Source organism: Lepidothrix coronata, unplaced genomic scaffold, assembly GCF_001604755.1.
Source record: "Lepidothrix coronata isolate B3197 unplaced genomic scaffold, Lepidothrix_coronata-1.0 Scaffold2, whole genome shotgun sequence".
Classification (NCBI taxonomy): Eukaryota; Metazoa; Chordata; class Aves; order Passeriformes; family Pipridae; genus Lepidothrix; species Lepidothrix coronata.
Window position 1 is genome coordinate 12,998,411 of NW_016690182.1, and position 11,714 is coordinate 13,010,124.

At 60.9% G+C, this 11,714-nt stretch overlaps 1 protein-coding gene across 1 annotated transcript; it reads right to left on the bottom strand.

Annotated features, from left to right (window-relative positions):
- Positions 1–2,764: 2,764 nt before the first annotated feature.
- On the bottom strand, positions 2,765–8,452 carry LOC108497975 (tumor necrosis factor ligand superfamily member 10-like). Its single transcript, XM_017816169.1, has 5 exons — positions 8,183–8,452; positions 4,793–4,939; positions 4,491–4,527; positions 4,004–4,111; positions 2,765–3,685 (listed from the first exon to the last, which is right to left on the bottom strand). The coding sequence occupies exons 1-5, from the start codon at positions 8,435–8,437 to the stop codon at positions 3,249–3,251; spliced, it is 984 nt and encodes a 327-aa protein (XP_017671658.1). The 5' UTR covers positions 8,438–8,452; the 3' UTR covers positions 2,765–3,248.
- Positions 8,453–11,714: the final 3,262 nt, after the last annotated feature.

Sequence of the window (11,714 nt, forward strand, 5' to 3'; positions counted from 1 at the left end):
CCACCCTCACAGGGAAGAATTCCTTCCCAGTATCCCATCTAACCCTGCCCTCCTTTGGCCCAAGGCTATCGAGGAAGGGTTGGGAGCTCTTGGAGCTGTCACCACAAGGATGTGCTGCCTGGGGAGCTGGAGCTCTCGGTTTTGGGGAATTTCATTATTTTCATCTGCACTGCTCCGAGCCGGAGGGATGTGCTGGCACAGGAGGCACTGGGAAAGCAGCCCTGGATTGTGTGGGATGATCTGCCCTGTCTTTGGCACTGGAAAGCCAAACTGCTCCTCACTGTGGGAGAGGTTTGGTCCCTGCACCGAGGCTCCTGTTCCCCCAGGGCACGTGTTGTGTTCCCACAGCACTGTCCCCACCTGCCCTGGCCTCACCCAGCTCTGCCCTCAGCTGCAGGGAGGGATCTGGCCGGGATCCAGAGGGAAGGCCACGGCCTCTGCTGCTGCTGAGCATGTCCAACAGTGCAGTACCAGGTGAAACTTTGGGCACTATGTTTGTAGAAGTATTTGAGGTAACTGCATTGTTCCCCAGACTGAGTTAGATGCAAATGAAGTGAATTGGTGATGCCAGAAATAAAGTTTCCCCAGATAGGGGGACTGTTGTGACATTATTTACTAATGAATCTGTTGAAAGCAAATGTCTGTTGTGGCTCCACCACACCCCTCCTTCCAAGTCCTCAAAAATTGGTGGTGTTTCTACTCTTGGTTGTCTTTAAAAAAAAAGCCTAAAGAAAACAGATTTTGGGAAGTATGTAGCAGGATCAGCTCAATCCTTTGATGCAAAAGTGATTTAGTGACCATTGACTCTCCAATAGGAGCTACAGCGAACTTGTCAGGAATACTCAAGTTAAAATAGTGAGATGTCTTTTTTAATAAACAACTTTAAGAATAAAAAAAAAAATCTCTATGAGAAGTCTTCCATATTTTGGTTTATTTGCTTCCTCAGCTGGAGAAAAGTGTTGCATCCTCACCCAGGTCTCTCCACACTTTGTTCTTCTCTCTTTCCTGGAGCATGTCCTGGGGCAGGCAGTGTTGGTGCAGGGAGGTTTTGGTGGAGGCTGGGTTTTTCTGCTGCCACTCAATCCAGGTGTTGTCCAGGTGGGAACAGTCAGCCAGGCTGCATGTCCCTGGCCAGGCTGAGCCCATCTGCTGGAAGCACCAGGGCAGGGAAGGGGCAGAGGGGGGGGTGCCAGTGCCTCACCGCCCTCACAGAGAGGAATTCCATCCCATCTCTCTTTGCACCACTCATCTCTCCCCAGACGGGGTGAGGCTGCTCTTTGCCCTGACGCTGGTGGAGTTCTCCTTCCCCGATCCATCCACCCACGAGCCCTCTCCTTTCCAGGAAAGTGGAGTGGCCCATGGCCCGCTGGCACCGGGCCCAGCCCTCCCCGCTCACGCACACGGGGCTGCTTTCCCTGCTTCCTTCCCAGCAAACACAACCTCCTGCCGGCTCCATCGGGCCGTGTCCACTTTAAACTCCCTTTCAAAGGAAATCTTGGAACCACCTGCTGCATTTCCTGCAGCCCTGGCTCGGCTGGTTCAGCCCTGAGCTCCCGTGGCTGCTGCCAGAGGAGCCAGGATGCGGAGCCGGGATGAGCTCAGTGCTCACCAAGGGGGGAGTTTGGGACTGGTGGGGATGTCAAGAGCCCTGGAAGCCCCATTCCTGTTGTGGGTCACCAAGGTGGCTGGGACAGGAGGAGGTGGGATGAGAGGTGGAGGGAAAGGGATCATTTTCAACGTGGTTTTGGAATGGAGGGGTTTGGAATGCACTTTTGGGTTTTGTTTGCTTTGGGTAAGAGCCCAGCATGCCCCAGGGCCAAGTGCTGCAGAGCTGAGGCTCAGCTCAGCTCCCTCCCCCTGGTGACTGGGGATATGGGAACCTGCAGCCCTGCCACGGGGCGATCAGCCCTGTGACCCCCTTGGAGGGGGCAGGAGGATGCTCTCAGCGCTCTCTGGCTTTGGATGAGTTTTTGGAGGCTCCGGGTGCCAGGGTGGCACCGTGCCCCTGGGAGGGTTGTGTCAGCCCCCCTGGAGCAGGAGCCTGCAGGAGATGGGGGCTGGTGAGTGGGAATGCCCAACACCTGGGGGTGTGGAGGGATGTGGGAACCACCTGGCTCAGCCCCCCAGGCCCAGCCAAGGATGCAGGGGGGGTGTCAGGCCTGGAAAGCTGTGGGAGCAATGGCAGGAGCCAGGAGCAGTCCCTGCCCAGCCACGGCGTGGTGGGGACCCACTGTGGCACCCCAGGGTCTGACTGGGCCTTGGGCTGGGCCCTGCCTGAACCCCTCTTTGGCCTCTGAGGTGGCCTCCATCACCTGGGGTGGGTTTGGTCCCTCCAAGGTCCAAATGCCATGACCTCTGGGCCCACCTGGTGCTGGAATCCTGCAGATGAAGGACTGCCAGGGCTGGAGGGGTGAGGAAGCGGGGGCTGCTCTGGTCCCTCAGGGCTGGGGGGGACAAAATCCCCAAGGGAGGAGGTGCTTGGGCAGCAGTGATGGAGAGCTCCTGGTCCTGTGCAGCCTGGCTGGGGCACCACACTCCCCAGTGCCACGTGCTGGGTGTGGTGCCGGGGCTGGCGACTGCTCCGATGTTGCCGTCCTGCTCTTTGCCCTCCCTGGAGCCCATCACTGGCGTGGGCCCAGGTTTCTGATCTGCCCAAACCGAAACTCCTTCGCTCCTTTCCAGAGGCTGACACTGGATCTGTCCCATCCCTGCAGGCAGTGGCCTGGGGGTGCCAGCCCCGTGCCCCCTCTGGGGGTGCCAGCCCTGTGCCCCCTGTGCCGCTGCTCCCTGCTCATCCCGGCTGCTGCCCCAGCACCTCCAGCCCAGGGTCCCTGGCACCCACAGCCCAGCTGGGGCTGTCCCTGCCCGAGGTGGGGTCAGACTCGTGGAGGGTCACCCCATCACGAGGACACTGTGTCTTGCCATGGCGGGCGAGGCCCTGCTGCCCTTCCTGCTGCAGGGAGCCACTGGGAGCTGATGTGCCACCAGGGCTGGGATGTTTCCCATCGTGCACGTCCTCTGTAGGTCCTTGGGGACCCTTCCAGGGTCTCAGGCTTCCTCCCACCTGGATGGTGGCCCCAAGCACAGCAGGTCTCTGCAGGTAGCCGCGCCTCGTGCCCTCTTTGGTTTGTCCCTCACCGCAAAGGACAAGGCACACTGGGAAGGGCCCTGTGCCACCCCCTGGCCATTGGGCCACTGTCCTGGGGCCACGTGGGAGCATCAGCGGGCAGGTGGGAGCAGAGGGGGTGTCAGAGGTCGAGCCGGAAGGCCCCGAAGTAACTGGCAGCTGCGTCGTTGTAGTCGATGGCCAAGGAGGACACGGAGACAAAGAGCTCGTCGCCGGCCTTGAGCTCGAACAGTCCGCCCTGGTAGAGCGCGTGCAGCCCATAGTCCGCCTCGGGTGCCCAGCACTTGGTGCCCACGCCCTTGAGCAGCAGGATGGGCTGGCTGTGGGGTGGCTGCCACTGGATGCACTGCACGAGCTGCGGGCCCGAGTCCTGGGCGCCGGCGCTGCGGTAGCGGAAATAAATCTGGGAGTACACGTAGTACTTGCCCGGCTGCTCGACCCGGAGCCGCCCGTCGCGGTAGGTGATGTTCTGCAGGTGGGAGTGCAGGGTGCTGTGCTCCCAGCGGGTGATGGCGTGGCGGCACGACTGAGACAGGTTCCCGAAGCGCTCCCAGGTTCCTGAGGAAAGGGAGGGTCACTGAGGGGAGCGGCCTGGCAGGTTCAGGTGAAGGGGAGGGGGTGGCTCTAACTCTCTCCCACTCCAGAGGGATGGGGAAGGTGGCCTTGGACTGGTCTCCATCTGCCACCCAACGTCTCTCCCATGCTGGTCCTTTGGCCTTTGGGAGAGGTCTCTCCCCTGTTCCCATCTCAGAGACCACCTGGTGCTCAGTGGGGCTCCCCAACCTCCTTGTCCTGGTCACCTGCCCTTTGGGGGAGTCCTCTCCCCTGTTCCCATCTTGGAAACCCACTGGTGCCCAGTGGGACGCCCCGACTCACCATCCTGGGTCAGGCTCTGAGGGCGGAGGGTGAGATGTGCCGAGGGCTTCCTGGCTGTTTTGGGAGGAACCTGCCCCTCTGAGGTGTTGAAGTAGCTCCTCCGGGCCTCTGCAGGACAGGGACAGTCAGCTGTAGAGGACCAAGTGTGGGGACACCCAGCCCTGTGCCAGCAGGGCAGGGAAATGCCCCACTGACCCATCAGAGAGGAAGGTTATTCGGGGTCTTGTCAATCATTATCTAACGTGTCTGAGCTATCCCATGGCCCTGGTTCCCTGGACTCCAGACAGGTGGACATGGCTGTCCCTCCAGCCCATTCCTGGGACTTGTGCCCTTCACCACCCAGTGGGAAGGTTCTCCCCTCTCCCGCCCAGCTCACAGCACCGGAGTCAGGGCTGGAGCCCCCCAGCCCCCCACGCTGCTGACATCCCGGTGTGTGCACGTGGATCCCAGCTCTGGCTGCTCCCCCGGAGCTGGGAGAGGGACTCACCCTTCACTGCGCTCCTGCGGAGGATGTTCTCTGTCACCTGGGCCACAGAGAGAAGGTCCCACGGTTAAAGGTGAAACAGGGGTTTCCCACACCCCAGCTCCTCCTCCAAGCCCCCGTCACCCTGTTTGTCACACTGTCTCTGTGCCCCACCATCTCCTTGCTGTGGAGGGCCTGGGTCCAGCCCCCTCCTTAAACCATCCTTGCCATTCCCCCCCTCCTACCCCTGTAGGGAGGTGGATGGACAAACTGAGGCAGGGGGGCAGCCAGGAGGTCTCCCATCCTCCCCTGGTCCCCAGGCTCACCGTGGCCACGTAGGCTTTGATGGTGCTGGCCAGCTTGAGGCAGGTCTGGCTGCTGCTCAGCTCCTCCAGGCTGGAGCCCTCGGGCTGCTGATTGAGCATCTGCAGACACCGCAGCTCCTCCGCACTCCCCGGAGCCTGGGATTTCAGCTGGGATGGAAACAAACCGGGATGTCAAACTGGGACGGACAGAGGGGGCAATGGGGGATCCCAGTGGGGCATGACATGGGACAGCCACCTTCAGCTTGGCTCCTCCAGCATCAGGGGGGCTCAGAGAAGGACCCTGAGCTGCCCCAGTCCCAGAGCTGGCAGTGGGACAGGCGGCACCACCAGGATGCAAACCCGGCTGTGTCTCCTGTGTAGGATGGAGGGGGCGGTAGGAGGCTGGGTGGATCTGAGTTCAGGAAAAGTTCTGTTTTTTGTGGATTGGACATGCTAAATCTCATCTTGTCCTCCCGTGATCCTTTGCAGAAGCCCATCCCAGTGCTTCTGGAAGCACTCCAGCCCCTTTCATGGAGTTCCAACGCCAAGCGGGAGGTGGAGGCGGAGGAGGAGGCAGGACTCAAGGACTCTTACAAGCCACAGAGCACCAAGTAAATAACCCAAAATTCCCCTTATCCATCTTCTTAGCTCTTCCTCCCTCTCCCGGGGAAAATGAGGCTTCTCCAGCTCCAGGAAGTGCTCACTGCTCTGGGGCAGAAGCTGCCCCACCAGCCTCGGCTCCGTGGGCTCCGGGAGGCACGAGCTGCTGCAGGAGGCTGGATGTGCCTGGGCAGCCAGGGCCGCGCTCCTCCTGCTTCCCAACCTGAGCTGGGATTGCAAAACAAGCTCTGGCACAGCTTGGCTCTTCCAACTGCCAAGCTGGGACCCTGAGCAGTGCCAGGGCAGCCCAGGCAGGTCTTGGGCACTTCCCTGTGCTGGCTTGTGGTTTGGGATGGGAAGCCTTCCCTTCCCCTGGCCAGCTGCCCTTCCCCAGCTGTCCCGGGGCTGTCCCGGCTCTGCTCTGGCTGTGGTGACCGTCACATCTGGTGGCCACAGGGTCACCCCACACTGTGCTGCTGTCTAGGGCATGGGGAAACTGAGGCACAGATGGAATGGCTGCCCTGAAATCAGTGTGCCAGGAGCTGGGAACAAACACACTGGCTCGTTGGCCACCCTACCTCTGTCACATGGGTGGTTTCCAGATCCCAGGACAGACCCAGGAGGCTTTGGGTCATCACCCAGGGCTTGGCCACCTCCAGCACCCCCAGACCCCTCCCCTCCACAGCTGTGGGTACTCACTGCCTCACACCAGTATGTGCTCACCATTGGGATCTATATCCCATCTACATGTGGATATGCCTCTATATCAACAGAATACTGGGATCAATACAGCCTCTAGATCTGCAGAATATTGGGATCAGGATGGCCTCTCTATCAGCAGAATATGGGGATCAATACAGCCTCTAAATCCATAGAATATTGGGATCAATAGAGCTTCTAATCCACAGAATACTGGGATCAATACAGCCTCTAGATCTGCAGAATATTGGGATCAATACAGCCTCTAGATCCACAGAATACTGGGATCAATAGAGCCTCTATATCCACAGGATATTGGGATCAATAGAGACTCTGTATCTGCAGGACAGCCACGTGATGTCAGATTGAAGGGATTTGGGTTCCTTTCTGCACTTTTGTGCCCCCGGCTGGACCTGCCAGGGGGGCATGATTCCCTGTGGGTGGGCTGCGGGTGACCCCGGAGGCTGTTCCCTGCACACACCTGCCCGCCCAGGTGGGTGCCGGGTGGTGCCAAGGCAGTGAATCCCGAGGGATGGGGCTGTTCCCGCGGCATCCCCGCGGCGGGTGCGTGTTCGGGCAGGGCAGCGCACACACCTCCGGGCTGCCCGGAGCGCTGACTATGGAGTGTGCCCGCGGAACCGGGGTCAGCCCGGCCCGGGGAGGTGCTGGAGCGAGTCCAGAGGAGACCACGGAGATGCTCCGAGGGCTGGAGCCCCTCTGCTCTGGAGTCACGCTGGGAGAGCTGGAGGTGTTCAGTCTGGAAAAGAGAAGGCTCCAGGGAGAACTTAGAGCCCCTTCCAGGGCCTAAAGAGGCTCCAGGAGACTGAGTCCCTGTTCCCAGCACAGATCTCAGGAGGGATCCAGTGACCGGCCGCTGAAATCAGCCCCAATCGGTCCATTTCCGTGGTTTCCCCCTCCCTTGAGCTCTTCCCTGGGGCTTTGTCTCCCTCATTCGCCTGCTCTCTCCAGCGCCTTCCATGCGGCGCCTTTCATGTAAATCCCTCACAGCGGGATCACACGTGACTCAGGGATGGAAACAAAGCCCAAAGGAGGGCTGGAGCCCTCTCCAAAGGATGCTCCAGACAGGCTGTTTATTCCTCCGTGGGCTGGGCTTTTCCCTTTTCCCCGTCTCCGGTGTGGTTTGTGGAATGTCTGGCACTGCAGGACTCGTTTCTTGCTGGACCCTCAGAGATGAGGGTGCCCTCCACGGCGGCCCCGAGTTTCCCTCTCCCCGTGGATCTCTCGTCTGGTGTTTCCCTGACGCTGCTGGGGGGTTGTTGTGGGTTGGAATCAGCGGCTGGGGGGAGCTGGGAGGGTGTTGGCAGGATCGTGGCCAAGTTTGTGAGTGATTTGGCCCGAGTGACCCCACGGGAGGTGGGAATGGCGGGATCCCAGCACAGTTGTTGGGAGCAAGAGCACAAGAGCTGCTGGAATGGAGGGGGGAGTTGGGGGTGCTGGTATGGGGGTCCCAGCATTTCACAGAGCGGGTGAGGAGGATTTGGGGGTCCTGGAGTGTGGAAGAGTTTGGAATGGAGGAAGGGGAAGATGAAGCAGGAACCAGGGGTCGGCGGGGCCCGGAGCCCAAGGAAATCCCCCCACATCCACTTCTGGGGCTGGAGACTCTGATGGGACCCCAGGGCAGGGCCCCCTTCCAATGAGGACCTTCAGCTCCAGGCAGAGCCCAGGACAAAGGCTCTGTCTCACCACATCTGGATCCGCGACAATGTCCACCCCTCCCTCCTCGCCTCCACATCTGGATCTGCAGCTCCGGGCGGAGCTCGGGCAGTGTCCACCCCGCATTCCACATCTGGATCCGCGGCTCCCTGGGGGGCCGGGGGCAGTGTCCACCCCCTCCCCTGCCCCCACATCTGGATCCGCGGCTCCCTGTGGAGCTGGAGACGGTCTCAACCCCCCATTCCACATCTGGATCCGCGGCTCCCGGGGGGCCCAGGGCAGTGCCGGTCGTTGCCGTGCCCGGCGGGCAGAGGCGCGGAGCGGGGAGCGGGCAGAGCCCTCCCGCAGCCACCGGCACTCCCTCCCGGGGGCGCAGCCGCGCCGCCGGTCCCGGCCCCCCCCGGAAAACGGGGCGGGGGGTCGCGGGGCAAAGCTCACCTTGGAGATGGCCATGGTGAAGTAGACGAAGAGGCCGGTGGTGGAGGCGATCTGCACTGCCAGGATGGCCATGACAGCCACGCTGCCCCACAGGGGACCGCACCGCCGCCGCCGCCGCTGCCCCCGCACCGCCCCGGGGCCGCCGTCCGGACCGGGAGCGGGGCCGGGACCGGGACCCTCCGCCAGCATGGGCGCCTCCGAGCCGCCGCTGTCGGAGCGCAGGTAGTGCCCGGCGCTGGGCGGGTGCGGGGCCATGGCCCGGCCCGGTCCCGCTGTCCCGGTCCCGCTGTCCCGGTCCCGCTGTCCCGGTCCCGCTGTCCCGGGCACCGAGCGGCGGCAGCGACCGCGGGGGCGGGGCCGGGGCGAGGCCGATTGGCGGGGGGCGTGTCTGGGGGCGGGACCTGCGGCCGGAGGGGCGGGGCCTCCGCGGGGACCGAGCGGTGACACCGGGACCGACGGTGACACCGGGATTGATGGTGACACCGAGACCGAACGGTGACACCGAGACCGAACGGTGACACCGAGACCGAGCGGTGACACCGGGACCGACGGTGACACCGGGATTGATGGTGACGCCGGGATTGACGGTGGCCCCGGGGCTGCGGCTCAGGGGGCAGCGGGGCCCAGGGAACAGGGCGAGGCCGTGGAACAGCGGGGATGCCGCGTGTCCCCGGGGAGCCGCAGAGTGACACTTCGCGGGCAGATGGCGACAGGACAAGGGGGAATGGCTTCCCACTGCCGGAGGGCGGCGTTAATGGGATATTAACCCCTGTGAGGGTGGAGAGGCACTGACACAGGTTGCCCAGAGAAGCTGTGGCTGCCCCAGCCCTGGAAGTGTTCAGGGCCCTGTTGGACGGGGCTTGGAACGACCTGGGATAGTGGGAGGTGTCCCTGTCCAGGTCAGGGGGTAGAACTGGATGATGGACTTTAAGGTCCTCCCAACCCAAACCCTTCCACGATTCTTGTTTAAGCCTCACACCTCCGTCACAGGGCAGTGTGGGTGCTGCTGGGGTGATCCCACAGAGCTCCAGACAGCAAGAAGCCCTCCTGTGCTGCCTGGGCTGAGAACAGGGCAAGGTCTCAGGGCTGGGGGGGGACATGACCTAAGCTGGGTTTAGGTGATGGGCCACATGTCAGCTCTGGCCACCACAAAAGGCTCAACAAGGTCCAGGTTTGCAGGAAGGGGGTAAGTGCTGCTGAGCATGTCCTGGAGGCCATGCTGGGGGAATGTGCCCACCCTGCCCACCTGGACTGGGCACAGGGCTGCCCTCTGTGCACCCTGAGAGCTCTGTCCTGCGGGTGGGTCACATTCCCATCACTCTGCAATGGAAACATGGAGTAGTTTGGAAAGCAAACAGAAAGGTGGGAGTGGGTGAGACTCCTCCAGTGCCACCCTGGAGGTATCTGCCCCATGGGCCATCCCGTCCCCAGGACATCTGGCCCTTCAGTGTCTCCAGGCCAGCGCTGCAGCTCACAGGGACATGTCACTGAGATGTGGCTGTGAAACCAGAGCTCCTCTGAGCCCCCCAGGGCTGACCCCCCACGGGGGTCCCCTCGGTGCTGCTCTCCTTGGTGAGAGCTGAGACCCAAAGCTCTGCCAGGCTGTGGTCCATGATGGGCTCTAACTCATCCGTGATACCTCAGGAGTAACATCGGTTCAGGATTTGGTCCTTAAGCCTGGATTTTCTGGGATAATTCAAAGAGAAAGAGCAGGTCCAATTTCTCTTCTCTTGATAGCTTTGTGGGGCTGAGGGGAAGCAGCATCTGCCTCTCAGGTCTCTAAACACCTTGGGCTTGGGTGAGGGGACAGGAATTGTCCCTTCCCACAACTGCCAGGGCAGGAGTTTGAAGGAAAACTTCCCCAGCATCCTTCCAGTCCTACTTTTCTGCTTTCTTTTCCCTTAGGGATGGTGTTGGTGTCTGTGTGGCACTGCCAGGCTCTTTGCCACGTTAGGAGAGGGGAGTCCCCACCCTCCTGTGGGTCAGGGGGTGATGATGAGGCAACATGAGGCTGTTTGGGGGTCTCCCCCCAGGACATGAGGAGATGCCCCTTGTCAGGGGGTGCTCAGGGCTGGTCCCCTGCCTGTCCCCAAATGCAGCCACCACTTGCAGTATGGGGAGGGGAGTGGGTGGCCCCAATGTCCGAGCTGGTCATACATGGGGCAGAGCATGGCAAAGGCTCTGGCAGCTCCTGCCTTTCCTCCTGCCTGAGTTGGAGCCCGTGGGGTCACCACAAGTGACTCTGGACCCCTTTCTACGTCCTTTCCTGGGCACTCTGGGCTCTGTTTGTGGCAGCAGCTGCTCTCGATGGCCCCTGGGCATCCCTGACTCCATGCAGAGCCCTTTGACCTGCCCTCATGACCTCCCAGATGTGGGAAAGGGTGCAATTAGTCGCTTTATCAGCTTGTGTTGTTGTTGTAAAAGACTTTGGCCGGGCTGTACTAATGCCTTTGCATCACGGATCTCATCAGTTACTGGACCCATGTTTCCAGTGTCTGCAAATGTCTCCAGTGGGCTGTGATGGGCAAAGGCAGAGGATGGGAAGGAGGTTGGTGGTTTTCTGGCATTTTCTGGGTAGCAGAAAGGTTTTGTCTCTTGCTCTTTAAACAAAAAAGGCCACACTGCTGTAATTTGGGGGCTGCACTCCCCCCTGTTCCCTGTCCCCTGTTGAGCTGCACTGGAACCTGCTCAGATCAAAGCTGCAGGAGCAGGGAGAAGGAGGGGAGACCCCAGAAGACATGAGGGCTGAGGGCTGGAGGGCTGGACTGATTTATTACCAACCAAAGCCTCTCAGCTCAGGCTGCTTGCTGGCCTCTCATTGCTACCCCCTCTGCTTTTCCAGCAGGAACGGGCTGCTGAACTCCCTGGGGAACCCCTGCCCATTCCATCTCCATGTTGCATCACTCTGGATGCTCCTCAGACCAGGGGATCTTCCACCCCAAAGCCTCTGCCAAGCCCATGAGTGTTTTTTCCCCCTTGTCTGCCAGCTCAGCGTGTACCTGGTGCCCAGAGCCCGGAGCTGCTCTGTTGTGGCACCAGCCCTGCCCTGGCAAGGAGCTGTTTCCCCAGGTGAGATGCCTTCCGTGGAGTTTGGGGAGCACACTGAGTTTCGGGGCAGATGACTAATTATGTCTGAAAAATCCGATGACAAATCAACCCTCCTGGTTGTTTTCATGAAAAAGGCTCAGGACCTGCAGAACCAGGTGGAGAGGGAAGAGCTGGAAAAGGCCCATGTGGGAAACAAACTACTTTCCAACCTGATCTAGGGGAAGGTGTCCCTGCCCATGGCAGGGAGCTGGAACCAGATGAGCTTTAAGATTCCTTCCAGCCCAAACCATTCCATGATTCCATGGTTTGCAAGTGGGACATGGATGTACATTCCGAAGCACCTTGGGACCGCTGATCCCTGTGTTGCTCCATCAGAGGGGGCAGGGATGCAGCTGGACTCTGCCAAGGAGAAGAGGGAAGCCAGGAGCGACCAGAACCCGGAATTTGGGGCTGCTCTCCGGGCCTTGGAGGAGGGAGATTTGTC